We start from the raw sequence: 25,008 nt of genomic DNA on the forward strand, positions 1-25,008 counted from the left end.
TCTCCCCCCTTTTTTTCCCCCTTTTTTTCTGCTCTGCTGCTCGTTCCTCCCTTCGGGGCTAGCCGAGCTTCTGCCAGGAGCTTAAGGGCCGTTTCGGTGGCTGCCAGAGCGCGCCGCGGAAAGAGGGGTGAGCCGCAGGCGCCTGGGGCAGGAGCGCGGGCCAAGCTAAACCCCCTTTTCCCCCTCCGCTTGAATTTCTGTATGCCGTCCCTGGGCTCCCCCCCCCCCGCACCACCTAAACCAAGCCGAGGGGGCTTTCTCGGGGCAGGGAGGAGTGTGAGGGAGCAAAGACGAGGACGAAGGTCGGGCTGGCTCCGATTCCTCCTTTGCAGTTGCCTGAGAGGATGAAAAGAATTCAAGTACTGAATTGTCCTCTGCCTTATCCCATGCTCCCGGGGTGGACTTCACTAGATTAGAAGGATTAATTAAATTTAATTTTTTAAAATTATTTTTCGTAGTGTTCCTTTTAAAGTGGTTTTTTTTTTTTATTATTTCGTTTTTTTTTCCTTTTTTTGCGTTTGTTGCCCCCCCTCCATCCCCGCCGCGCTGCGGGTGCGGCGCGGCCGCCCGCCGCCAGGCGGCGCCGCCGCGGCCGCTGGAGGACCGGAAGCGCCGCGGGGGCGGGGGGAGGGGTCAGCGAGGCAGGGGGCAGAGCGGCGCCGCGCCGACTTCCGCCGCGACGGCGGCCATGGCGGAGGGGGACTACGAGGCTGTGTTGTGCGTGAAGCCGGCGGTGCATGTGTACCGGGTGCCGCCGCGGGCCTCCAACCGCGGCTACAGGTGGGCGGCCCGGCGGGGGGCGGGCCTCGGGGGGCAGGGGTTGTTAGACCCCTGCCATGGGATGTAGAGGGGTTTTCCACCCGCCTTGGGGTATATGGGGCCTGCTCCGCCCCCATGGGGTCCCTGTGCCCCCCCCTTGGGGTATATGGGACCTGTTCCCCCTCTATGAGGTGCCTGTGCCCCCCCCCTTGGGGTATATGGGACCTGTTCCTCCTCCATGGGGTGCCTGCTCCCCCCACCTTGGGGTATATGGGACCTATGGGACCTGCTCCCCCTCTATGAGGTGCTTCTGCCCCCCACCTTGGAGTAGATGGGACTTGCTCCTCCTCTATAGGGGGTGTGTGCCCCCCCTCCTTGAGGATGTGGGACCTGCTCCCCCCTCCTTGGCCTACAGGGGACCTGTCTCCCCTATATGATGTTTGTGCAACCCCCACGGGGTGTCCCTGGAGGTATATGGGGATCGGCCCTCACCTAAAACAACATGTTTATGCCCCCCTTGTGGAGTCTATGGGACCTGTCTCTCCCCCCCCCCCCCCCGTTTGGATGATTGTGGGCCTGCACCCACAAGGTGTCTGTGCCCCCCATTTTGGGGTATATAGAACTGCAGTCACCCCACCATGGAGTAATGGGACCTGCCTCCCTGCTTTGGGGATCTGACCCCCCTAGGAAGTGTGGGCCCACTCTTGGGGTGTGTGGGACACGCTCCCGCTTTACGTGTGATCTGCCCCCTATAGCGTGTCTCTGCTCTTGCCCCATGGGTTATATACGACTTGTTTTACCCGTGTCGTGCAGTACACGTCTGCCTATAGGACGTCTGTGCCCTCTGTGCCAGGGTGTACATAGTACCTGCTTTATCCCCCACTGTAGGGTATGTGGGGCCTGCGCCCTCCCCGGGGCACGGGGGATTTGTCCTCGGGTGGGCTCGGCCGAGACGTGGTGTTTGCGTCCCTGTGTGCCATCGCGCAGGCCCATGACTGGAGAACCTGCAGAGAGAGAAGTGAAACCTCGTTGTGTTGTGCAATTCTTGCTGGTTCCCCCATGGAGATTCGGGGCCTGACACGTACTTCAGCGGAGAGTCAGCTTGTTTCTGCTGAAACGAGAGGCCTTTGCGCTCGGCTGGGGAATGAACTTGGCTTAAGGAGGCGCCTTGTTTGTGAGAGCTCCGGATCCAGCTGCAAGTTGGGCCGTGGTTGGGGCGGGCAGGTGGAAAAGGCTGTGTTTAGTCTGCAGGAAACCGGCCTCGGAGGGGAGGAGAGGCCTGCAGAGCAGCGGCGCTTGCGATGACTCTGACCTCGGTTTTCCCAGCCCAAATGGGCTGCAAACAGACTCTGCCCTATGCTGCTAATCAGGGCAAGCGAATACCAGTGCTGCAACGCATTACAGCAACGCAAAACGTGGGCAGCGAGCAAGGCAGCGGTGTTGTCTGAGGTTTGGGAGGCTGCTCAGAGGTCAGGAGCTCTTTCCTCTTTCTCCAGAGCCGCAGAGTGGCAGCTGGACCAGCCGGCGTGGAGTGGCAGGCTGCGGATAACAGCCAAGGGCAAGATCGCTTTCATTAAGCTGGAGGACAAGACTTCAGGTGAGGGGAGAGAAACGCGCCAGGCCCGCTTGTTGGGCGCAGGGCTTTTCTCCTGTTTTGCTCCAGGAAGATGCGCTCCGGGCTGTCGGCAGGACTGTTCCCAAATAGGAATACCCGACGTATGAAGAGTCCCACCTGCATGACTGTATTCACAGGAGCCTCTAGCTATAGAGTATTTTATATATATATAGAGTGGAAGCCACTCTCTGATTGTTACCGAACTTTTACGTCTCCGTGAAATACTGTAGTTATCTCTTTTGCTATGGAAACGATACCCTGTAGCACGAAGTAGCTAGAAAATCTGCTGCAGAGGAATATGGTGGTATTTGGTTATTTTTTTGTGCTCAAGTTGCTGCGTCCGTGTAGCCTCTTTGTAACAAGACACATGTGGCGCTGAGGTGTTATGCTGTTCTGTTCCTATTTCACCCTTCCTGCCTAATTCTTTTTTTCAGGAGAACTTTTTGCCCAGGCTCCTGTGGACCAGTTTCCTGGCATTGCTGTGGAGAGCGTGACAGACTCCAGCAGATACTTCGTCATTCGAATTGAAGATGGAAATGGTAGAGTTGTACATCATACAATAAAGAGAGAGGTTAGGGGGGAATCATGTCCTTGGAAGTTCTCAGTATCTTTGCTCTGAGTTCTTCTTATCTGTGAAGAATTTTTGCAAGGGCTAAATATACTTTGCAAAAGGTGGGTAATGAGGCAAATGGCCTCTCACTCCCACATGTTGCACTCTGTCCTTCGCCAACTATAAAAACAGTTTAATCTTGTCACTGAAGAGGTACCAGCGTTAAACTTTACAAGTCTTTCATGCAGTTCTGCTGGTTTCAAAGAGCCCCCTCCTCCGCTCCCGTTGGAACAAGCGGCAGCCGGCGGGGGGTGTGAAATGGGGCGCCCCGTCCCTCCCGCCCCCCGCGTCTGCAGCTCGTGCGCTGGCTCGCGATTCCAGCACTTAACGCTTCCTCGTTCTCCAGGCCGCCGCGCTTTTATTGGAGTTGGGTTCGTGGACCGAGGGGATGCTTTTGACTTCAACGTGGCTCTCCAAGACCATTTTAAGTGAGTTTGTCTCTCTCCCTTTGTCTTCTCAGCTTGAGAGGTTGCAGGTGTTCGCCAAAAACAGCAGGCGGAGGAAGGTGGTAGCTCGTGAGCAGGGAAGCATGATGCAAAGTGGGTTACAGACAGAAACTTCTAGCTCTCTATTCAGCCACTGTCCTTTGTGCAGACAGCCCACATACGCTTCATCGCTCAAATATTTTCCAGTTTATATCAAAAAGCTCCCAAACTAGCCTTGCAAATCCAAGATTGGGCAAATTCCCTCATTCCTTTCCTTCTCTTCCCATGCTTGGGAGAGTGGGTGAGCGGCCACGTCCGAGGGACTGGGACATCGCTCCGGCTACTGGCAGAAAATGGGGCTGTGGTTAGAATCAGCCTTGCAGCTTGCATGTGTGAGCAGAGCAGCACAAGTGCGACTGAGCTGGTTTGCCCTGCGGCTCGAGTATGCCAGCGGATCGCCTGAGCTGAGCTGCCAGCACTTGCTGGGAATTGCTCCCGCAGCGTTACCTTGCAGCGTGTCGCCCCAGCAGATGAGGTCTCAGACCACATCAAACGTATTTAAAGAGCTGCCACCACGCTGCAGGGCTGATCTCGACTGGCAAGGTGTCACGCTGGCTACTCATGTGTCTTTCTTTTTGCGTCCTGCAGGTGGGTCAGGCAGCAGAGCGAGCTGGCCAAACAGGCCGAGAACCCAGATCAGGGACCCAAACTGGATCTGGGCTTCAAGGAGGGGCAGACCATCAAACTTAACATTGCGGTGAGGGGCTTCTCTGGCCAAATCCACTGCTTCCAGTCGCAGCATTTTCCTCTGTGCCCTGCTCAGAGTTGTTCAGAGGGAGCCTGGTATGTGAGCCAGGGGGGCTGTGGTCCTGTACGGCCACATTGGATTGCCTCCTCAGCTGGCAGTCTCTGAATGGTTTGGATCCATGTGTATTCCAAAAGCCAGATAAATATGAAGTATAACATACGTAAGTATAAAATATTAGAACACCCTCTGTGGTTTTGCTGCTTGTCCTAATAATGTGGTGGGGAAACATCACCAAAACCCATCTTAGCACAGCAGAAAAAGGAAGTGTGAAGAATATTCCCTAGTTCTCTTCCGCTAGCCTCATTTCGTGTAGGGTGTTAAATATTATCTCTCATGACTAAAGAGGTGATCCAAACTGACTGCCTTAGGCCTCTGCCTTCAGAAATCTGATTTTCCCCTCTACTGTGCTTCGGCAGCACAAGAGGAAGTAGCTACTCTGTGCTGAAATCCCCGTGCAGGAGGAAGCCTGGTGCAAACAGCTGCGTGCTTGATGTGCTCTGCTGCAGAGGAGCGCGGTGCAGCTCCCAGTTGCAGAGCCTGGTCTGTGGGATTCACAGATCTGAGCGTCCATGGTTTCACCTGTGCTGCGGGCCGCAGATGCAAATCGCGCCAGCCGCAGAGCATCAAAGCACGACGCTGTTTTCCCCAGAATAAAGCTGCTTGGCCTCTTGCTTGGGAAGGGGAGGGACAGCAGAGCTGTCACGCTCCAGCTCCGGATTTGAATGTGTGGTGCCATCTAAGTTCCCTCTCGCTTCTCTTTTCAGAATATAAAGAAAAAGGAAGGAGCAGCAGGGAATACCAAACCGCGTCCGGCGGGTCCCGGGGGTCTGAGCTTGCTCCCACCACCTCCTGGAGGAAAATCTTCCACTCCTGTTCTTCCCTCTGGAGAGCAGCCGTCTTCGCTCTCTACACCAGTCCAGGCTGCGGGCCGGCCGAGCGCAGGTCAGTTGCAGAGCAACAACTCTGAAGCTCTTTAGATTCATTTTTATTCATCAAAGTCCCCACACCATGTTCATTGCTGTATGTATGGGGCTTTGGAGTGGTTTGGGGGGAGATAGGCGAGAGTTTGGCAGCAGACTGTCTCTGAGCTGAACTATACCTAGGAGTATGTGCAGGAGAGCAGCTACCCTTGTAGCTGACGTGCTTCAGTGGTGTTTATAATGTTCCCATATCTTCAGCGGCTTCGGAGGGGTCCCTAAAGCACTAGTCCCTAGAGCACTTGAGACACCAAAGGGACCTTGAGGGGAGAGGTGTCTGCAGAAAGCCACACACGTTTTTTGGATAAAACAGTGGCTCATTCCTCCTGATGAAGTGTCTGTACGTGACGCTGTGCTGGGTTTCTGTGGGTGTGTTGATGGTGGCCATAAGTCCTGGGAGCCACCTTTTTTAACTGAGCGCGGAAAGACTTTAAAAGCGTGCCTCAATGCTCCCCAAGGGCTTTCCTGCAGCCCAGCTCCATGTGCTCTACAGAAGGAAGTAACACTAACACCCCGTTTAACAGGAGGGAAACTGAGGCACGGAAAGAGATAAGGAGGTTTGCCAAGTTATTTAGTGGGCCAGTCCCAGAGCAAGATAGCGTCCAGGTCTGTAATGTCCTCTAGCTGCTCAAAGCTCCTGTCCTGTATTGGGTCAGGTGTGGGACTGGTGGGTGAACTGAGTCTGCTCAAGAACTGCAGCCTGTGAAGTGGGAGCTTGAAAAGGGAGCACCTGGCTTCCCTTCGCTGCGTGGACAAAGCCATGCCTCTTCTTGGGGAAGACAGAGAGGGAATTTGGGAATTGCAAGTAACTGCTGACGTTTGTCTCTCTTTCTGCTCCTTCGATCTGCCGACAGACTCTCTCTTGGCCTGGCCGCAGCCCAGCGCTGCTCCCTCGGCTGCCGCCACTGCCGACGTCTGGGGCGACTTTGCCAAAGCTTCAGGGTGAGGCCGTGTGTGGTTTGCGGTGACGCGGAGGGCGGGTGTCACGGGCCGCGCTTGGAGCACATGGGCATTTTGCAGGCTTGTGTCCTCGCTGTGTTCGGCTGGGTCACAAAAACGAGCCGAGAGGGCTGCGTGCGACCTGGGAAAGGCCAAAGCATGTTACGTAGCTTTGTTGGCCCCGCAGCGAGGATGGTCCCGTTTGTAGCTGCTGTGTTGCTGTTTGAACAAGGCCTGTGCTCCCAGCTTGTGTGCCCAGGCCTTCGAGCAGCAAGCTGCGGCGCCTGTGAATGTCTAAACAGTTTTTCTCTCTCTCTGTATCCCTCCAGGTCAACTTCTAACCAGAATCAGGCGAACGCAGGCTGGGTTCAGTTCTGACCCAGACATCTCCTCTGCTTTTTCCTGCGTGGATGCTGAGAAAGGGACCAAAGCAGGGGTGGGGAGTGCTCCTGCACCCCTCAAAGCAGAGCTCAGAGCTAACATGCTGCTTCAGGACACTCCACTTAAGTCTCGTGGTGGCATTTTACTTCCCTAATCTTTCCAGGCAAGAAATGAGACCCCAAAGCCCAGCCCTCACATACCTCGGGATTGATATGTTGAAGTAGGTGCTGGAGAGCCAAATGAGAATGTGCCTTAAAACATCATTAAGCCAGCGCCCCCGAGGCTGGGGGCCTTTTATTCTCTACCTGAGTCACAGCAAACCTTAGAAAAAAATCACTGCCAGGAGAGGGGAGAAGGATGACCTGCCCCCCACTGCCTACCGCACCACGGTGATTTCTGGGTTCCTCCTGCGATTTTCCCTGCATCTTCCTCCCCTTCTTTCTTACTGCCTTGCCTGACGCAGCTACAGAGAGTGACAGCTTCGTCACGACCTGAGTTCCCTTAACACCATGTGGTTGAGAGTGCTGAAGGCAGCATCGGAAGACTCTGACTTGCTTGCGGGCCCCCGTGCCTTTGCTCTTCAGTAGGGTCACTTTTTGCTAGCGTCCTGTGCAGCGGAGAAGGCTTAATGTGTGCAGCAGGGGTCTGAGAGAGACTTCTCTGCTTTGAGCTGGCCTCCTGGAGGCCATGCTTTCGGGGCTCCAGCAGGCGAAAGCTCTCCCTCTCCAGGGTGTCCTCCCAGAGACTTTCCACCTGCAAAACTTCACTTTTAACTCCTGCTTCCCAAGGTGCCTTTGCGTCATGTAGACCCATGTCCTGCAAAGATGCTGAGCATCGCCCTGAGTGTTTCTGAGCACTTAACTGATGATATGAGAGGTGGGGAGCTGGACTACAAGGTTTAGATAACTGTGTCTGAGCACAGTGCTGAAATTCCTTGTTTCTTGTCCCAGTAAGTTTTTTTTCCTCTATTTTGAAGAGAGATTTTTACTTCTTTTTGCAGACATTTTATTAATCTAATGTATAGCTAGAAGCAACGAAAGACAAATTTGAGTTGGTCTCTTTAACAGAGCTGGGATTGTGGTTTCTCTGTAAAAAAGAATATTTTCTTACCTATTTATATTAAGGTAGAAGGCCTTTAACCGTATGAAGTCCTGCTATTTTTTAAGTGTTTTGAACTTTGTCTTTTTTATTATTACTATTTCCATTTTCAACTGGACAGTGAGCATTTTGATTTGAGAGTTTAATTTTGCCCGGCAGAGAGCTTACCAAGCCAAGCAAGACATATAACACTGTAAATGAATAATAAAATTGTTTTGATGTGAAATAGGACGTTTCTTCCCCCCCACCCCCCCTCCCCCGAGCTGCCCGCAGAGGCCGTGGTCAGAGCGAAGAGGATGAGACGCTGCGGAATGGTAATTTCTGATTTCTTCTTCTTCCCTGTATGGCCCCCATGCGCGTGTGGTCGGTCACTACGCAGCGATGCAGAGCAGAAGCGTCTTGCCCGGCAGCGGCCTCGCGGGGCGCGAGGGATCCCGGGAGGAGAAGGTGAGGTGAGAAGCAGGAACGGGGCTGTCTCGAAGGAGCCGGAGGAGTTTTGCGAACGGTCAGAGCAGCCCTGAGCGATGGGAAACTCCGTGGCTCCGGCTCGAAAAGCAGAGCAGTGAAGCGAGACTTGGAGATCCGCAGTGTGTTCTGTCCTGAAAGCCCATCGGCACCGCGGAAGGCCTCAGGCCGGCTCTGGCTCTGGCCTTTAGGACGTTGGACCTGAGCCAGACTAGCAGGGCGACTTAAATCCTCAGACCCATCTGGTTGCCCTGACGTGATCTCTCCCTTGCTGTTAATCTGCTAAGTGGCTGACGGGCCGGCGAAAGGGCACTTTCCTGCACCGGGCGCCGGCAAAGGGGAAAAGCAGGAGGCTGGAAAACACTCCGGAGGGCGAGTCGAGGCTACGCCGTACGGGTCGGGTCCCCACCTGCCGCGCTTTATTTGCCCACCGCAGCCTCCCTGCTCCCCCCCGGGCCCTGCGGGTCCCCGGCGCGGCCGCTCTTTGGTGGTGGTGGTGGTGGATTGCCAAGGGATTTGCCGGCACATTTTCCCTTCGGCACCTGCCCTGCAAACGCTCCCGTTTTGCACAGAAGCCGGCGGGGGCAGAAAGCCGGGGTGGCGGCAGCAGCCGGGTGAGCTCTCGGCACCAATTTTTCCTCCCCGCGATGGCTTCGGGCGCTGCTGGTGGGGAGAAAGGCACCTGCCGGCCACCTAAAGCGTCTTCCCCCTGCCCTTTCCAACCTTTTATTTAATGCCACCGGCACTGATCCCGGCGGTGGGGGGGGGGGGGCATGTTGGTGGCTGCAAGCGGCTTTTGTCCGCCGGCCCGGAGGCGTTAGGACCCTCCGAGCTGAGCCGAGCCGGCGGCCAGGAAGAGGAGGATCCCCAAGCCGAGCTCTCCTCCCTGCCCGCAGCCGTCACGCGGGGAGGGGAAAGCCGAGGATTTCGGGCTGATCCCGGCCGGGGCGGCCTTGGGATGGGGGAAAGGAGCCGCTTTCCGCTCGCGGATTTGGCGCATGGCGGCGAGACCGGCAGGCAAAGCCGGAAAACAGAGGCGGGAAGGGGCCGGGGCCGGAGTGGGAGGCCGTGATTGCGGCGGCTTCCCGCGGGGTTTCTCGTGGCCGCGGCGGCAGCGGCTGCTACTCGGCCTTTCGGGATTTTTCAAACAGCCGTGGCGGGAAAAACCGCCACCGCGGCGGGAGGGGAAGGGGAAAAGGGGAGAGTGAGCAGCGGCCGCCGGGCCCCGCGGCCATGGCCTCGCTCCCGGAGGAGAACCGGCTGCTGCAGCAGGAGCTGGCCCGCGTCGAGGACCTGCTGGCGCAGAGCAGGGCCGAGCGCGACGAGCTGGCCATCAAGTACAACGCCATCAGCGAGCGGGTAGGTGGGCAGGCAGCTCGCCGGCCGTGCGCGGGTGGGAAAAAAAGGGCTTTTTTAGGCGGGTTGCTGCGGCAGCGGTTGCCCTGGAGCCGGTAAACTTTGCTGGCGCCTTTCCGGGACTGGGCTGTTGGGTTTCCCCCTGCGCCGCATCCCAGGGAGGGAAACCGCTGCTTCCCTCTGCCCCGGCTGAGGGGGTCGGGCTCGGCCCTGCTGCCAGCTTGCCCTGCCTCCTTCCAAAACAGCACTGGGGGGCTGTTGATTAAAAAAAAAGGCATTTAAAATGCACTGAGTTAATTGCTTCCTGGAGGGAGCGGAGAGGGGGGTGCTGAAAGACTCTTTGCACCTGAAAAGTCTGGTGCAAACCGAGCAGGGGATCGGGAATTGGCACCGGGGGGCTTGCAGCGGGCAGCGGGGTTGCAACGTGCACAAGGGGCTTGCAACAGGCAGTGGAGTTGCCATGTGTGCCGGGGGCTTGCAAGGGGCAGCGGGGTTGCAAGGGGCAGTGGGGTTGCACTGGGCAGCAGGGTTGCAAGGGGCACCGTGGCCTTGCAAGGGGCAGCAGGGTTGCAAGAGGCAGCGGGGTTGCAATGGGCACCGGGGGCTTGCAAGGGGCAGTGGGGTTGCAGCAGGCAGCGGGGTTGCAGCAGGGTTGCTAGGGGCGGCTCAGCAGCGGGAGCCGTCGTGCGTCCCGCCGGGTTTATTGGGGGCGCGAGGGAGGAGATATGGGGGCCAGCGGCCGGCTGCAGCCCCATCTCCGCGCCGGCTCTCGGCGCAGCTGGAGCAGGCGCTGCGGCTGGAGGCGGGCGAGCGGGAGCCGCCGGCAAGCCGGGTCCCGGCGCAGCAGCACCTGGAGCTGCGGCGGCTGCTGGACGACGAGCACGCCGCCTACAAGCGCAAGCTGCAGGCCTACCAGGAGGGCCAGCAGCGGCAAGGGCAGCTGGTGCAGAAGCTGCAAGCCCAGGTGGGTGCACGCCGGGGGGCGGAGGCGGGGGAGACGGGGACGGGACCGTCACCGTGCCCCGCAGGTGCTGCAGTACAAGAAGAAGTGCGGCGAGATGGAGCAGCAGCTGCTGGAGACGTCGGCTGAGCTGGAGCAGGAGCGGCTGGTGGTGAGCGATGGGTGCACCCAGGGGTGATGGTGGGGGGGGATATTTTTGGAGGATTGGGGGAGGGTTCTCAACGGTGCCGTGCCCCCAGGGCCAGCTGGAGGCGAGCGGCCCGCGCCTGGACGAGGACACCGGCCACGACCTGGAGACGGCGCTGATCCGCCTGGAGGAGGAGCAGCAGCGGTGAGCGCGGTGCGGAGCTCCGGGCAGGGGGGGACACGCGTCTGCATGGGCCGCCCACCGCCCGGCCGGGGCTGACGGTGCCACCGGGGCTCGGCGGGTGCAGGAGCGCCAGCCTGGCGCAGGTGAACGCCATGCTGCGCGAGCAGCTCGAGCAGGCCAACGGCGCCAACCAGGCGCTCAGCGAGGACATCCGCAAGCTGACGGCCGACTGGACGCGGGCCCGCGACGAGCTGGAGCAGCGCGAGGCCGAGTGGAGGCGCGAGGAGGAGGTTCGGGGCCGGCGCGGGCAGCGGGCTGCAACGCGTGCTCGAGGGGGCGCGGGGCCAAAGCGGGGCGGGCGCTGCACAGAGCCGGCTGTGCCGCGGAGCTGGATGCGGGGTGCAAGGGCGACGCTGCTTCCAGCGGGATGCGAGGCTGAGGGGGATGTTGCATGCAGTGGGGCGCAATGCACTGGGGTGCAAGGCAGCAGGGTGCGAGGCAGAAGGGGATGCTGCATGCAGCGGGGTGCGAGGCTGCGGGGTGCAGTGGGGTGCAAGGCAGTGGGGTTCAATGCAGAAGGGGATGCTGCATGCTGCAGGGTGTGAGGCAGCGGGGTGCAGTGGGGTGCAAGGCAGTGGGGTTCAATGCAGAAGGGGATGCTGCATGCAGTGGGGTGTGAGGCAGTGGGGTGCAAGGCAGTGGGGTTCAATGCAGAAGGGGATGCTGCATGCAGTGGGGTGTGAGGCAGTGGGGTGCAAGGCAGTGGGGTTCAATGTAGAAGGGGATGCTGCATGCAGTGGGGTGTGAGGCAGCGGGGTGCAGTGGGGTGCAAGGCAGTGGGGTTCAATGTAGAAGGGGATGCTGCATGCAGTGGGGTGTGAGGCAGTGGGGTGCAGTGGGGTGCAAGGCAGTGGGGTTCAATGTAGAAGGGGATGCTGCATGCATTGGAGTGTGAGGCAGCGGGGTGCAGTGGGGTGCAAGGCGGTGGGGTGCGAGGCAGAAGTAGATCCTGCGTACAGCGGGGTGCGAGGCAGTGGGACGCAGCACAGCGAGGGAAGCCGTCCCCCTCTCCCCTCTGCCCCAAACCGGTGTGGGGGCGCCCCATAGCCACCCGTGCGTCCCCCCCCCCGCTCTCCCCGCAGTCCTTCAATGCCTACTTCAGCAGCGAGCATGGCCGCCTGCTGACCCTCTGGAGGCAGGTGGTGGGCGTCCGGCGGCACGCCGGCGAGACCAAGGCCGCGGCGCAGAGGTCAGCGGCGGCGGCGGCGGCAGGGCACCCGGCAGCGGGCTTCGCGCCGCCCGGCCGTGGGCTTCATGCCACCGCACCGCAGGGAGCTGGCGGAGCTGCAGCAAGAGGCGGCCCGCGTGGCCCGGGCCGTGCACGGCGCCTGCCTGCGCCTGGGCGCCAGCCTGCGCCTGCAGCAGAGCCAGGCGGCGGCCGCCGGCGAGGCCCAGGCGCTGCGGCTCGCCAGCCTCGAGGAGCGCCTGCGGGATGCCCAGTGCCACGAAAGCCGCCTGGGCACCAGGTACGGGGCGCGGAGGGCGGACAGACGGGCGGCCCGGGGGACTGCAGGTGCCCCGCCGCCACCACAGACCCTCTCGCCTGGCAGCTTGGCGGAGGCGATGGCCGTGGGCGCCGAGAAGGAGCAGGAGCTGCAGGCGCTGAAGTTGCAGCTGCAAAGCCTGGTGAGCACCAGGTCATGGGGTGGGGGTTGGGTGGACGGACCGACAGACGGGAGGGTCCTGGCATGCATTGATGTGTCCCTGACGGACCCCGCAGGAGGCAGCGCAGGCCCGGCAGCTACCGCCGGAGGAGCTGGAGGCCCTGCGCACGGAGGCTGAGAGGCTGCAGCAGGCTCTTTGGGATGTCACCCAGGTGGGGAAGGCTGCAGTTGGCCCTTGGGATGTCACCTGGGTGGGGGGCTGCAGCGGGCCCTTTGGGATGTCACCCAGAGTGGGGAGGCTGCAGCAGGCCCTTGGGATGTCACCCAGGTGGGGGAGGCTGCAGTTGGCCCTTGGGATGTCACCTGGGTGGGGGAGGCTGCAGCGGGCCCTTTGGGATATCACCCAGAGTGGGGAGGCTGCAGCGGACCCTTGGGATGTGGGGAGGCTGCAGCGGGTCCTTGGGATGTCACCTGGAGTGAGGAGGCTGAGCAGACCCTTGGGATGTGGGGTGGCTGCAGCAGGCCCTTCAGGATGTCACCTGGGTGGGGGAGGCTGCAGCGGGCCCTTGGGATGTCACCCAGGTGGGGGAGGCTGCAGCGGGCCCTTTGGGATATCACCCAGAGTGGGGAGGCTGCAGCGGACCCTTGGGATGTGGGGAGGCTGCAGCGGGTCCTTGGGATGTCACCTGGAGTGAGGAGGCTGAGCAGACCCTTGGGATGTGGGGTGGCTGCAGCAGGCCCTTGGGATGTCACCCAGGTGGGGGAGGCTGCAGTTGGCCCTTGGGATGTCACCTGGGTGGGGGAGGCTGCAGCGGGCCCTTTGGGATATCACCCAGAGTGGGGAGGCTGCAGCGGACCCTTGGGATGTGGGGAGGCTGCAGCGGGTCCTTGGGATGTCACCTGGAGTGAGGAGGCTGAGCAGACCCTTGGGATGTGGGGTGGCTGCAGCAGGCCCTTCAGGATGTCACCTGGGTGGGGGAGGCTGCAGCGGGCCCTTGGGATGTCACCCAGGTGGGGGAGGCTGCAGCGGGCCCTTGGGACGTCGGGTGAGGGAGGCTGCAGCGGGCCCTTTGGGAGGTCGCTCCACTTGGGGAGGCTGCAGCGGGCCCTTTGGGACATTGCTCCGGTTGGGGAGGCTGCCGTGGGCCCTTTGGGATATCACCCAGGTGGGGGAGGCCACCTGGCGCCCTCGGGTGCCGCTCCGTGCTTGCCCACAGCCCGCGTTGCACCCCGCATTGCTGCCAACGGGCTCTTGCAGCGATGCTGCCAGCATCCTGCCGCGCCTCGCTTTCCCCACCCCACGTCGGGGCGCGCTCCCAGCCCTCCCCCGTCCCCGCAGGCGGTGCTGGCGGACGCGGACGGCGCTGAGCCCCCGTGCCCCCCGCCGTCGCCGCCCAGCTCCCCCCACCGCAGCCTGGCGCCCGCTGCCGCTGAGGCCGCCCTGGCCGCCGTGCGTGCCGCCCTGCAGCGGAGGCGGCTGCAGCTGCAGGTGAGCGCGGGGCGGCCGCGAGGAGGAGGAGGAGGAGGAGGAAGAGGAGGGAGGCTGCTGAGGCGAGCGCAGCGGGCACAGAGCCAGGTTTTCCGTTTTCCCTCCCCTCCAGGAGGCCCGGAGCGAGCGGGAGGCCGTCGAGGAGGCGGCGGGGCGCCTGCGGGAGCAGCTGGCCGCCGGGGCGGGCGAGCAGCGGGCGCTGGAGCAGCGGCTCGCCGGCCTGGAGGCCGAGGTGCGGGGCTGCCGGCAGGCTAAAGAGGAGGCCCTGCGCGACGCCGCCCGGCACCGCGCGGCCGCTGAGCGCCTCGGCAGGTAGCCCACTCCCGGTCCGTTCGTCCGTCTGTCCATCCCCATCTGTCCATCTGTCCGTCCCTGCGTGTGCCCCACCTGCTGCTTTCCGGTGCAGCGAGAAGAGCGCCCTGGAGCAGGCCCTGGGGGCCGCGGAGCAGCGGGCGCTGGCGCTGGCGCAGGAGGCGGCGGGGCTGCGGCAGGCGCAGGCCGAGCTGCAGCGCCAGCACCGGGGGCTGCAGGAGGAGCGCGACGAGGTTGCCGGGGCCGCCGAGCGCGCCCGCCGCGAGCTCGAGGACAGGTAGGCGCTGGGGGTGAGGGCAGCCTGCGACCCCCCCCATCTGAGTCTCTGCAAACCCCCCCCTCTGGTGCATGCAACCCCTCCCAGGTGCATGCAACTGCCCCTCCCATCTGTGTCCCTGCAACCCCCCCCCCAGGTGCACGCAACCCCCCTATCTGGGTCCCTGCAACCTGCCCCCCAGGTGCATGCAACTGCCTCTCCCATCTGGGTCTCTGCACCCCTCCCCCCAGGTGCATGCAACTTCCCCATTTGGGTCCATGCAACCCACCCCCAGGTGCAGGCAACTGCCCATCTGGTCCCTGCCACCTGCACCCTTAGTGCATGCAACCCCCCACAAGTTGCACGCAACCCCCCAGTCTGGATCCCTTCAATCTCCTTATCTGGGTCCCTGCAACCTTCCCTCACCCCATTCCATGCAACCCCTCCCAGTTGCATGCACCTCCCTCCCCCCCATCTGGGTCCATGCAACCCTCCCAGGTGCGTGCAACTCCCTCTGGGGCCTGCAAAACCCTCCCTGCATCCCTGCAAGCTCTGCTGCATGCCACATCCCTCCCATATCTGGGTCCCTGCCCCCCTATAGCTGGGTCTCTACCCCCCCCCACCTGGCTCACTGCTACCCCCGACACTTGCCCCCCGCCCCGGTGCTGCGGGCAGCCGGCGGCTGCAGGAGCAGCTGGAGGAGGAGGTGTCACGGGCGCGCGAGGAGCTGCTGCTGGCGCAGGAAGCCCAGAGCCGCGCGGCGCTGGAGGCCGAGGTGGCGCAGGGCGAGCGGGACCAGCTGGCCGTGGCGCTGGGCAAGGTGCAGTGCCGGCATCCGTCCCCCCAACACACCCCAACACCCGGCAGCGGGGCGGCCGGGCTGAGCCCCGAGGCCGCTCGGTGCAGCGATGGCCCCCGCAGGCGGAGGCGAGCGGCGGGGAGCTGGCGGCGGCGCTGCGGGAGGCGCGGGCGGAGGCGGCGGCGGGCCGGGCGGCCCTGGCGGCACTGGGCGGCCTGGGCGAGAGCCTGGCGGGCGACAAGGCGCAGCTGGAGGGGCTGCTGGGGCGCCTGGAGGAGGAGAAGCGGGCCCTGGCGGGGCGGGCGGCGGCGGCGGCACGGGAGGCGGCGGCCGGGCGGGACGAGCTCCGCCGCGCCGGCGAGGAGGCCGAGGCCGAGCGGCGGCGCCTGGAGCGGGGCCGGCGGGCGGCCGAGGAGGAGGGCGAGCGCCTGCGGGTGGAGGTGCTGGGCCTGCAGCGGGAGCGGCAGCAGCTGCAGGAGCAGCTGGAGCAGGTGGGGAGAGGGGAGGTGGTGGGGAGAGGGTCAAGGGAGGGAGAGGAGGTGACTGGGGAGAGGGTTGGGGAAGGGGAGGCAGCTGGGGAGAGGGTCGAGGGAGGAGGCTGGGGAGAGGGTCAGCAGGGTGGGAGGAGGCTGGGGAGAGGGTCGGCAAGGTGGGAGGAGGCTGGGAAGGGAGTCGGGGGAGGAGGTCGGGGAGAGGGTCAGCAGGGTGGGAGGAGGCTGAGGAGAGGGTTGGGGGAGGAGGCTGGGGAGAGGGTCGGCAGGGTGGGAGGAGGCTGGGGAGAAGGTTGGGGGAGGAGGCTGGGGAGAGGATCAGCAAGGTGGGAGGAGGCTGGGAAGGGAGTCGGGGGAGGAGGCCGGGGAGAGGGTCGGCAGGGTGGGAGGAGGCTGGGAAGGGAGTCGGGGAAGGAGGCCAGGGAGAGGGTCGGCAAGGTCGGAGGAGGCTGGGAAGGGAGTCGGGGGAGGAGGCCGGGGAGAGGGTCGGCAAGGTCGGAGGAGGCTGGGAAGGGAGTCGGGGGAGGAGGCCGGGGAGAGGGTCGGCAAGGTCGGAGGAGGCTGGGAAGGGAGTCGGGGGAGGAGGCCGGGGAGAGGGTCGGCAGGGTGGGAGGAGGCTGGGGAGAGGGTTGGGGGAGGAGGCCGGGGAGAGGGTCGGCAGGGTGGGAGGAGGCTGGGGAGAGGGTGGAGAGGGCAGGAGGCGGCGGGGGAGAGGGGCGCGGCGGGAGGCCCACGGCCTCCCGTTGGGGCGGTGCAGGCGGCGGGGGCAGCGGGCGCGGAGCTGGCGCAGGCGCGGGGGGAGCAGGAGCGCCTGGCCGAGGCGCTGCGCCGGGCTGCCGGCGAGAAGGAGGCGCTGGCCCGCGAGGCGGCCGCCGGCCGGCGCGACGCCCAGCGCCAGGCCCACGAGCTGGACGCCCTCAGGTGGGTGCCGGGGGGCGGGCGGGGTGGGGGGGGGGGAAGGGGGGCACCGTCGGCCGCCCGTGACGGCGTCACGTCCGGCAGGGCGGAGAAGGCGGCGCTGGAGACGCGGCTCTCGGAGCTGCGGCAGCAGCTGGTGCGGCTCGGCGCCCGCACCGAGCACCTGGAGGCCGAGAGCCGGAGCCTGCTGCTGGCCAAGGAGGCGCTGCAAGGTGAGGCTGGCCTCCGCGCCGCGTCCTCCCCCCGCCGCCGCCGCCGCCGCGCTGCCGCCTCCATCGCCTGCCGTCGCCTGCAGCGGAGGTGGGCGCCGGGCGGCAGCGGCTGGCGGCCGAGGTGGGTCGCCTGGAGCGGGAGAAGGAGCAGCTGGCGCAGGCGGAGCGGGAGGCGCGGGCGGCGCGGCAGGGCGCCCGGGCGGCGCACGACGAGGCTGCCGAGCGCCTGCGGGCCGAGGCGGAGGCGCTGCGCCGCGAGCTGCGGGCCGAGCGGGAGGAGGCGGCACGGCGGCTGGCGCGGCACCGCCAGGAGCTGGAGGCCCGCGCCGAGGCCGAGCGGGCGCCGCTGGCCGCCGCGCTGGCCGACCTCCGGCGGCAGCGCCACGAGGGCCTGCTGCGGGCCGAAAGCGAGAAGCAGCAGGTGGGTCCCGGCGGTGGCGGCGGGGGACGCGCGAGGGGCCGTCGCCGAGCCGGGCCGCCCCGCCGCAGGCGCTATCGCAGAAGGAGGCGGAGAAGGTGGCGCTCTCGGAGAAGCTGGCCGGCGCCGAGCGGAGCCTGGCCGAGGCCGCGGCCAAGCTGGAGCGGCAGCGGCGCGAGGCCGCCGGGCGCCAGGAGCAGGAGCGGGTGGGTGCGGCGCCGGGCGGGCGTGGGGCCGCGCAGCACCGCCGGGCGGGCGCTGACGGGCGCTCCGGGGGCTCCGCAGGGCCTGGCCGACGGCCTCGCTGCCGAGCTGCGGGCGCTGCGGGCACAGCTGGAGGAGGCCGCAGCAGCCGGCGAGCGGGAGGCCGCGGCCCTGCGGCAGCAGGCGGCGGAGCTGGGCAAGCAGCGGGACGCGGCCGCGCGGGAGGTGAGCCGCCCAGCACCCCATCGGGGCCGTTCCCACACTGTCCCCCCCCCCCATAAACTTCCCACGCTGTCCCCCTAAATTTCCTGCGGGCCAGCAGAGGAGCTGGCCAAGCAGCGGGACGCGGGAGCGGAGCCTCCCAGCACCCTATTGGGGCTGTTCTTGTGCTATCCACCCCCAATTTCACACGCTATCCCCCTGGATTTCCCGCGTCGGAGCTGGCCAAGCAGCGGGACGCGGGAGCGGAGCCTCCCAGCGCTCCAGCTCTCCGCGTCGGGGCTTTCCCACGGGCAGGCAGAGGAGCTGCGGGCACAGCTGCGGCTGGCGGCGGAGGAGCGGGACGCGGGGCACCGGGAGCTGCTGGAGGCGCAGCGGGTGGCACGGGAGAGCCGCGATGGCCAGGAGGCGCAGAGCAAGGAGGCGCGGGAGGCCCGCCGGGCCCTGGGCGAGGAGGCGCGGGAGAAGGAGGCCCTGCGGCGCTCCAACGAGGAGCTGCGGGCTGCCGTGCGGCGCGCCGAGGGCGAGCGCATCAGGTGAGGGCTGGGGGCTCGGGGTGGGCGATGGTCCGAGTGGGGGTGATGGGGATGGCGGGTGCTAGGGGCAGGGAGATGGTTTGGGATGGGGGATGCTGGGGACAGGGAGATGGTTGGGGATGGGGGATGGGGATGGTTGGGGATGGGGGACAGGGAGATGTTTGGTGGTGGGAGATGTTGGGGACAGGGAGGTGGTTTGGGATGGGGGATGGGGGTGGTTGGGGACGGGGAACAGGAAGATGTTTGGTGGTGGGAGATGTTGGGAACAGGGAGGTGGTTTGGGATGGGGGATGCTGGGGATGGAAAGCCTGGAGATGGTGATGCTGAAGGCAGAGTGAAGCTCAGGATGGAGGGTGCTGGGGACAGGGGGACGCTCGGGATGGAGATGCTGAGGACCAGGGGATGCTCAGGACAAGGGGACACTTTGGATGGAGATGCTGGGGACGGGGGAGATGCCCACCCCATCCCCAGCTGACACCCCCTGCCCCCCGGTGCCGGGCTCCCGGCAGCCTCAAGCGGGCCCTCGAGGAGCAGGAGCAGCGGCTGGCGGTGGCGGAGGCCGGGCAGGCGGCGGCGGGCCGCGAGGCGGCCGAGCTGCGGGCCAGCTTGCAGGAGGTGGAGCGGGGCCGCCTGGAGGCCCGTCGCCAGCTGCAGGAGCTGCGGCGGCAGGTGAGGGGCGCCGGGGTGCCCGGCCAGGGCGCTGGGGCCGGCAGGACCTCAGCGTCCTCCGCGGGCAGGTGAAGACGCTGGACGGCGAGAGCTGCAAGAAGAGCAAGGAGCTGGCGGAGCTGCAGGAGCGCCTGGCGCGGGAGGAGCAGCGGGAGGAGGAGGGCCGACGCGAAGCCTTCGGCCTCAGGCAGAAGGTGGCGGAGAGCGAGGCCGAGCGGGAGAGCACCAGGAAGGAGGTAGCAGGGGGGGGACGCCACACCCCATGTCCCCATCTCTGGGCATCCCCACTGCTCCCCGCGCTCTGTGCACCGGCACAGCTCTTCGCGCATCCCGGTGTTCCCACCGCTCGGTGTGCCCCGGCGCCCCGTTGCTCGGTGCCCTGCAGCCTCGAGTGTCCCCTTCATGTCACACCTTGCGGCCCTGGCTGGCCTCATCAGCCCACTGCTCTCTGCCGGGTGACCCTGGGTGTCCCCACGTCTTGGTCTCCTGCATCCCTCGATGTCCTCATTGAGCCATCACTCTGCCCCTGCATCTCCACCACCCTGTCACTCTGTCCCCTGCATCCTTGGGTGTCCCTGTCGCCCCATCGCTTGGTCCCCTGCATCTCCACCACCTTGTCACTCTGTCCCCTGCATCCCTGGGTGTCCCCGTTGCCCCATCTCTTGGTCCCCTGCATCTCCACCACCCTGTCACACTGTCCCCTGCATCCCTGGGTGTCCTCATCACCCCATCACTCTGTGTTGGGTGTCCCTGGGTGTCCCCATCCTTTGGTCCCCTGCATCCCTGAGCATCTCCATCACCCCCTCGCCCAGCTGCAGGAGCTGCAGCGGCGGCTAGCGGAGGCGGCGGGCGAGTTTCGGCAGCGGGAGCGGGAGCTGGCGCGCAGCCTCGAGGAGGCGCGGGGCACCGAGAAGAAGCTGCTGGCCGACGCGCGCAACCTGCAGCTCAAGGCGGAGGCGGCGCGGGCCGAGGCGGCCGAGCGGGGCCTGCTGCTGAGCGCCGCCGAGGGCCGGGCCCGCGGCCTGGAGGCCGAGCTGGCCCGCGCCGAGGGGCTGCGGCGGGCCGCCGAGGGCCGCCTGGGCAGCCTGCGCTCGGCGCTGCGCCGCACCGCCGGCATCGGCGCCCGGCGCCGCAGCCCCTCGCCCGGCGGCACCCGCTCCCCGCTCGCCGAAGCCACGACGCCCGGGCCCCTTTCCCCGCCGGCATCGCCCGAGGACGACGCGGAGCCCGAGGCGGTGCGCGCCGCCCTGCGGGACTTCGTGCGGGAGCTGCGGGAGGCGCAGCGCGAACGGGTACCGTGGCGCAGCCCCTCTCAGCCCCCCCCCCTTCTTCATCACCCTTTTTGGGGTGTTCTGCCCCCAAAACATTCTCATTTCGGCCCGTTTTCCCACCCTAGGAGGAGCTGCGGGCGCAGGTGGACGCGCTGCACCGGCGGCTGGCCGAGGCAGAGGCGGAGCGGGACGGCGCCAGCGCCCGGGCGCAGCAGCTCCAGCGGCTGGTGGCTGAGAGCGAGGAAGGTGACGAAGGGAGGAAGGCCGGACGCATTTCCCGTCCCCCCCCCAGCCCGGGGAAGGGGGAAAAGGGATGTGGGGGGGGGAGGTTTGCAAATGCTCTCGGCGGCTCTGCGTGCAGCCGGCTCCGGCGGGACAGCGCGGGGGATGGTTGGCTCTGCCGGGGGCCGCAGCCTTCATCCTCCTCTTCCTCCTCACCAGTGGGTGGGGAAAGCGAGGGCCGGGGCACAGCGGTGGGAATACAACGCCAGCAGATCTGGCGGTGCTCACCGCCCGGCTGGGGGTTTGGGGGGGGGGCTGTTTTGGCCCGCAGGGCGCCGGGGAGCCGACGGGAAGCTGAGCAGCGCCCAGACGGCGCTGCTGCTGCAGGAGGAGACGCTGCGGCGCGGCGGGCGCGAGCGCCGGGCGCTGCTCGACAAGGTGGCCGCGCTGGAGAGGAGCCTGCGCACGGCCGACGGCGACCGCCGAGCCTCCGAGGTGCATGCGGGGTTGGGGGGACCGGAGCCGCTGGTGGCCACCCGGGTTCTGACCCCCACTTCCTCCCTCCCTGGCGTCATCGGTGCAGCTCCGGGGCCAAAGCGCCGCCGGCGCCGAGATTTCGGGGCTCGGCTTACGCTGCCATCCTCCCCAGGAGCGGCTGAGCGAGCTGAAAGCCGGCGAGGCCAAGCTGGAGGAGGCCAAGCGGCGCCTGGATGAGGGGCTGGAGGCGGCCGAGAGCCGCGGCACCCGCCTGGAGCTGCAGCAGCGGGCGCTCGAGGGCGAGCTGCAGCGGGCCCGGCTGGCGCTGGGCGAGCGCGAGACGGAGGCGCGGGGCCTGCGGGAGCGCGCCGAGGAGCTCCAGCGGCAGGTAACCCCACGGCGGTGGGCGAAGGGGGCTGGGGCTTGCACGTGGGGGCTTGCACCTCATTTCTTGCATCTGCTTCCTTGCATTTCCTTTCATTCCTTATCTCCACTTCCTCGCATCTCGTTTAATTCCTTGTCTCCACTTCCTTACCTCCACTTGCTCGCCTCCCATCTCATTCCTTTTATCTGCTTCCTTGCATTTCTTTGGCTCCCATTTCATTCCTTGCATTTCCTTGCATCCCACTTCATTCCTTTCATTCCTTGCATCCCCTTTCATTCCTTGCATCTGCTTCCTTGCATTTCCTTGCATCCCCTTTCATTCCTTGCATCTGCTTCCTTGCATTCCCTTGCATCTGCGTCCTCGCCTCCCCTCCCGCTCCTTGCGTTGCGTCGTGTCGCACGTCTCGCGTCTGTTCTCCGCCCCCCGGGCGCTCCCCCCAGCTCAGCGAGAGCGAGCAGCGGGCGGGCGCCCTGCAGCTCTCGGCGGACGGCCTGCGCGCGGCGCTGGCCAAGGCGGCAGAGGCTGAGGCCGGCCTCGAGGCCAAGACGCGGGGCCTGGCGGCGGCGCTGGCCGAGAGCTCCGCCGCGGCCGGGGCGGCGCAGGAGCAGCTGCAGCAGGCACAGGCAGCCGGCGAGCGCGAGCGCGACGCGCTGCAGGTGAGCGCGGGGCAGGGGCGACGGCGGGGCGCCCGCTCCGGCCCCGCGCCCTGACGCCGCTCCGCCGCAGGAGAGGCTGGAGACGGCCCGGCAGGAGCTGGCGGAGGCCGTGGCGGCGAAGGCCTCGCTGCAGGAGCAGCTGCGGGGGCTGCAGGACGAGCGCGCCGAGCTGCAGCGGCGCACGCGGGACCTGGAGGCCCAAGGCCGGCAGCAGCAGGAGGTGAGGGCGCCGGCGGGCTGCGGGCAGCTTGCTCGGGCTTCCCCAGAGGCGGCCCGCATGGGCTTGCCCCGTCCTCCCCAGCCAGCGTCCCCTGCCTTCCCTGTCCTCCCCATCCAATGTCCCTCGTGCCTTTCTGTCCAGCGTCTCCACCCTTCCTCATCCAACATCCCGTGTCCTTCCCCATCCAACATCCCTCGTGCTTTTCCATCCAGCATCTCCATCCTTCCCCATCCAACATCCCGTCCTTCCCCATCCAACGTCCCGTGTGCTTTTCCGTCCAGCGTCTCCATCCTTCCCCATCCAACATCCCCGTCCTCCCCATCCAACATCTCAATCCTTCCTCATCCAACAGTCTCTGTCCTTCCCTGTCCAATGTCTGCTGTGCTTTTTCGTGCTTTTTTGTGCTTTTTCGTGCAGCATCCTACCCCCAGCAGCTCCCCTCCTTCCCCCTCCCGTGTCCTTTCTGATCTAGCATCCCTTGTCCTTTCCCATCCAGCATCTCCCATCCCTGTCCCCCATCCTTCATTGTCCCCTTCCTGCCCTGTCCAGCACCCACCATCCTTCCTTGTTCAACATCCCCTGTCCTTCCTCATCCAGCATCCTCCTCATCCAGCCTCCTCCACCCTGCTGTTCCTCATCCTCCCTGTCGAGCCTCCCCCATCCTTTCTAGTCCAGCAGCCTCCCCGTCCAACATTCCCCTATCCCACATCCCCCGTTTTTCCCATCCGGCGTCCTCTGGCGTCCCCCTTCCTTCCCGCCCCACCGTGACGCTCACCGCGGGCCCCAGCTGCTGCGGCAGCGGCAGGAGGGCGAGAGCGCGGCGCTGCGGGAGCTGCGGGCTGAGCGGCAGGCGCTGCGGGAGCGCCTCAGCAGCCTCCAGCGCGCCCTGGCCCAGCTCGAGAGCGAGAAGCGCGAGGCCGAGCGCTCGTCCCTGCGCCTCGAGAAGGACAAGACTGCTCTCAAGAAGACCCTGGATAAGGTGAGCTGGCCCCCGCCACCCTGCGCTCACGGGGTTCCCACGCTCACGGGGATCCCACGCTCACGGGGATCCCGTGCGAGTTCCCACACTCGCGGGGTTCCCATGCTCACGGGGACCCTGCGCTCATGGGGATCCCACGCGAGTTCCCACGCTCATGGGGATCCCGCGGTCACGGGGATCCCACGCGAGTTCCCACACTCACGGGGATCCTGCACTCGCAGGGATCCAGTGTTTACGGGGATCCCACGTGAGTTCCCATGCTTACAGGGTTCCTGTGCTCATGGGGATTCCGCACGAGTTCCCACGCTCATGGGGTTCCCACGCTCATGGGGTTCCCGTGCTCACGGGGATCCTGTGCATACGAGGATCCTGCATGAGTTCCCGCGCTCATGGGATACCTACGCTCATGGGGATCCCGCGCGAGTTCCCACGCTCACGGGGTTCCCACGCTCATGAGGTTCCCACGCTCACGGGGATCCCACACGAGTTCCCACGCTCACGGGGATCCCACACTCACGGGGATCCTGTGTGAGTTCCCACGCTGATGGGGCTGTGGGGCAGGTGGAGCGGGAGAAGCTGAAGACGCACGAGGACTCGCTGCGGCTCTCAGCAGAGAAGGGCCGGCTCGACCGCTCACTGGGCACGGCGGAGCAGGAGCTGGCCGAGGCCCAGCAGCGCATCCGGCTGCTGGAGGTGAGCACGCCGTGGCCGCGGGAACCACGCCGGGAGGCCGCTGGGCTCATCCCAGCCTGGATATATTTTTTTTCCTTCCCCCTTTCCCCCCGTTAAAATTGCAAGCAGCTCGCAATGGTGCCCGCTAACGCCGCGTCCCCGGGGCAGGCGCAGGTGACGGCTCTGGAGCAGCCGGTGAGCGCCGGGGCCGGGCAGCAGGAGCTGCAGCGGGAGCTGGAGCGCCTGCGGAGCGCCCAGCTGCAGGCCGAGCGGGCGCTGGAGGCACGGGAGCGGGCCCACCGCCACCGCGTCCGCGGCCTCGAGGAGCAGGTGAGGGCGGCGCGAGCTCGGCGTCCGTCCGTCCGCCCGCCTGCCCGTCCGCGCCATTCTCACCGTCTCCCTCCTCCCTGCCCAGATCGCGCTGCTGAAGGAGCAGCAGGCGCTGCAGCGCGGCCCCCTGCGCCTCCACCACTCCTCGCCGGCAACTCTAGGCACTCCGTAAACCACGTGGCGTGTTGCATCCCATCCCCAACAACAACCCCCCCCCCAAAAAAAAAAAAAAACCCAAAACCCTCAGCTACGGCAGAGACGGCTGCAACTCATCACACGGGGGAGCCGCTTGGCAGGTCTTTGCCCTGGAAACCGGGGGCCGGCCCCCGTCCCGCAAACGCGGCTCCAGGCTTATTTTTCCTCACCGTTGCTTTTTTTTGGGAAAAAAAAAAAAAAAAAAAAAAAGCAGTGTTTAACCCAAGAGAAGACACCACTAACGTATTTTTGATACAGGTAGGGGCCTGATTGAGGTCTTTTTTTTTTTTTTTCCTACCGCCGTTTTTTAACAAGAGGTTTGGAAATACTACTTTTTTTAACATTTCCAGGAGAAATCTGCGGGGAGCTCTTTGCCCCTGTCCCGATGCTCTCTGAGCAGCCCGTCCTTGCGTTTATATATCTATATATATATATATTTGTTTTTTTAAAAAAACAGTCTAGGGTGGTCAAATTAACCCCAGCCAAAACTCTGCCCTTTCCTGGGAATAAAAGCAGCCACAGCAGAGCTGGCTTTGCCCAGGGAGAAGGGGGACGCAAACGGGCGAGCCGATGTAACGCTCCGGAATTAATAAAAGTCGTTCGGGGTCTCTAAACTCGCGTTTTCTGTCCAAAAACCACAAGCAAAAAAAAAAACAGCGCCATGATGCACGTCGCTCCCCGGGAAAGCAGTTTTCCCAGCCAGGAGCAAG

The 25,008-nt window shown here is 64.8% G+C and overlaps 2 protein-coding genes across 2 annotated transcripts; both read left to right on the top strand.

Annotated features, from left to right (window-relative positions):
• Window positions 1-673: 673 nt before the first annotated feature.
• Window positions 674-7,838, top strand: NECAP2 (NECAP endocytosis associated 2). The gene is made up of 8 exons (XM_062593306.1): window positions 674-780; window positions 2,256-2,356; window positions 2,809-2,913; window positions 3,331-3,412; window positions 4,058-4,166; window positions 4,982-5,159; window positions 6,049-6,136; window positions 6,463-7,838. The coding sequence occupies exons 1-8, from the start codon at window positions 689-691 to the stop codon at window positions 6,509-6,511; spliced, it is 804 nt and encodes a 267-aa protein (XP_062449290.1). The 5' UTR covers window positions 674-688; the 3' UTR covers window positions 6,512-7,838.
• Window positions 7,839-9,037: 1,199 nt separating this feature from the next.
• On the top strand, window positions 9,038-24,912 carry CROCC (ciliary rootlet coiled-coil, rootletin; the record flags this gene model as incomplete). Its single annotated transcript, XM_062593477.1, has 32 exons — window positions 9,038-9,436; window positions 10,212-10,397; window positions 10,462-10,545; window positions 10,634-10,725; window positions 10,829-10,994; window positions 11,847-11,953; window positions 12,036-12,230; window positions 12,315-12,390; window positions 12,485-12,580; window positions 13,708-13,857; window positions 13,970-14,169; window positions 14,264-14,446; window positions 15,101-15,245; window positions 15,347-15,715; window positions 16,473-16,636; window positions 16,718-16,845; window positions 16,929-17,266; window positions 17,335-17,469; window positions 17,549-17,692; window positions 17,984-18,222; window positions 18,732-18,891; window positions 18,960-19,127; window positions 19,704-20,183; window positions 20,288-20,408; window positions 20,716-20,879; window positions 21,034-21,249; window positions 21,687-21,902; window positions 21,973-22,122; window positions 22,910-23,101; window positions 23,663-23,794; window positions 23,942-24,103; window positions 24,189-24,912. Coding segments are annotated over 32 exons (5,844 nt in total), but the record flags the coding sequence as incomplete, so codon positions are not given.
• Window positions 24,913-25,008: the final 96 nt, after the last annotated feature.

This window comes from Rhea pennata, chromosome 22 (assembly GCF_028389875.1).
Source record: "Rhea pennata isolate bPtePen1 chromosome 22, bPtePen1.pri, whole genome shotgun sequence".
Classification (NCBI taxonomy): domain Eukaryota; kingdom Metazoa; phylum Chordata; class Aves; order Rheiformes; family Rheidae; genus Rhea; species Rhea pennata.

What these genes read in the sequence shown, in the direction of transcription:
- NECAP2 (XM_062593306.1), top strand. Translation starts at nt 689, where the DNA reads ATGGCGGAGGGGGACTACGAGGCTGTGTTGTGCGTGAAGCCGGCGGTG. An exon ending in GCCTCCAACCGCGGCTACAG is followed by an intron (nt 781 to 2,255) that starts GTGGGCGGCCCG and finishes CTCTTTCTCCAG; the next exon opens with AGCCGCAGAGTGGCAGCTGG. An exon ending in TCGAATTGAAGATGGAAATG is followed by an intron (nt 2,914 to 3,330) that starts GTAGAGTTGTAC and finishes CTCGTTCTCCAG; the next exon opens with GCCGCCGCGCTTTTATTGGA.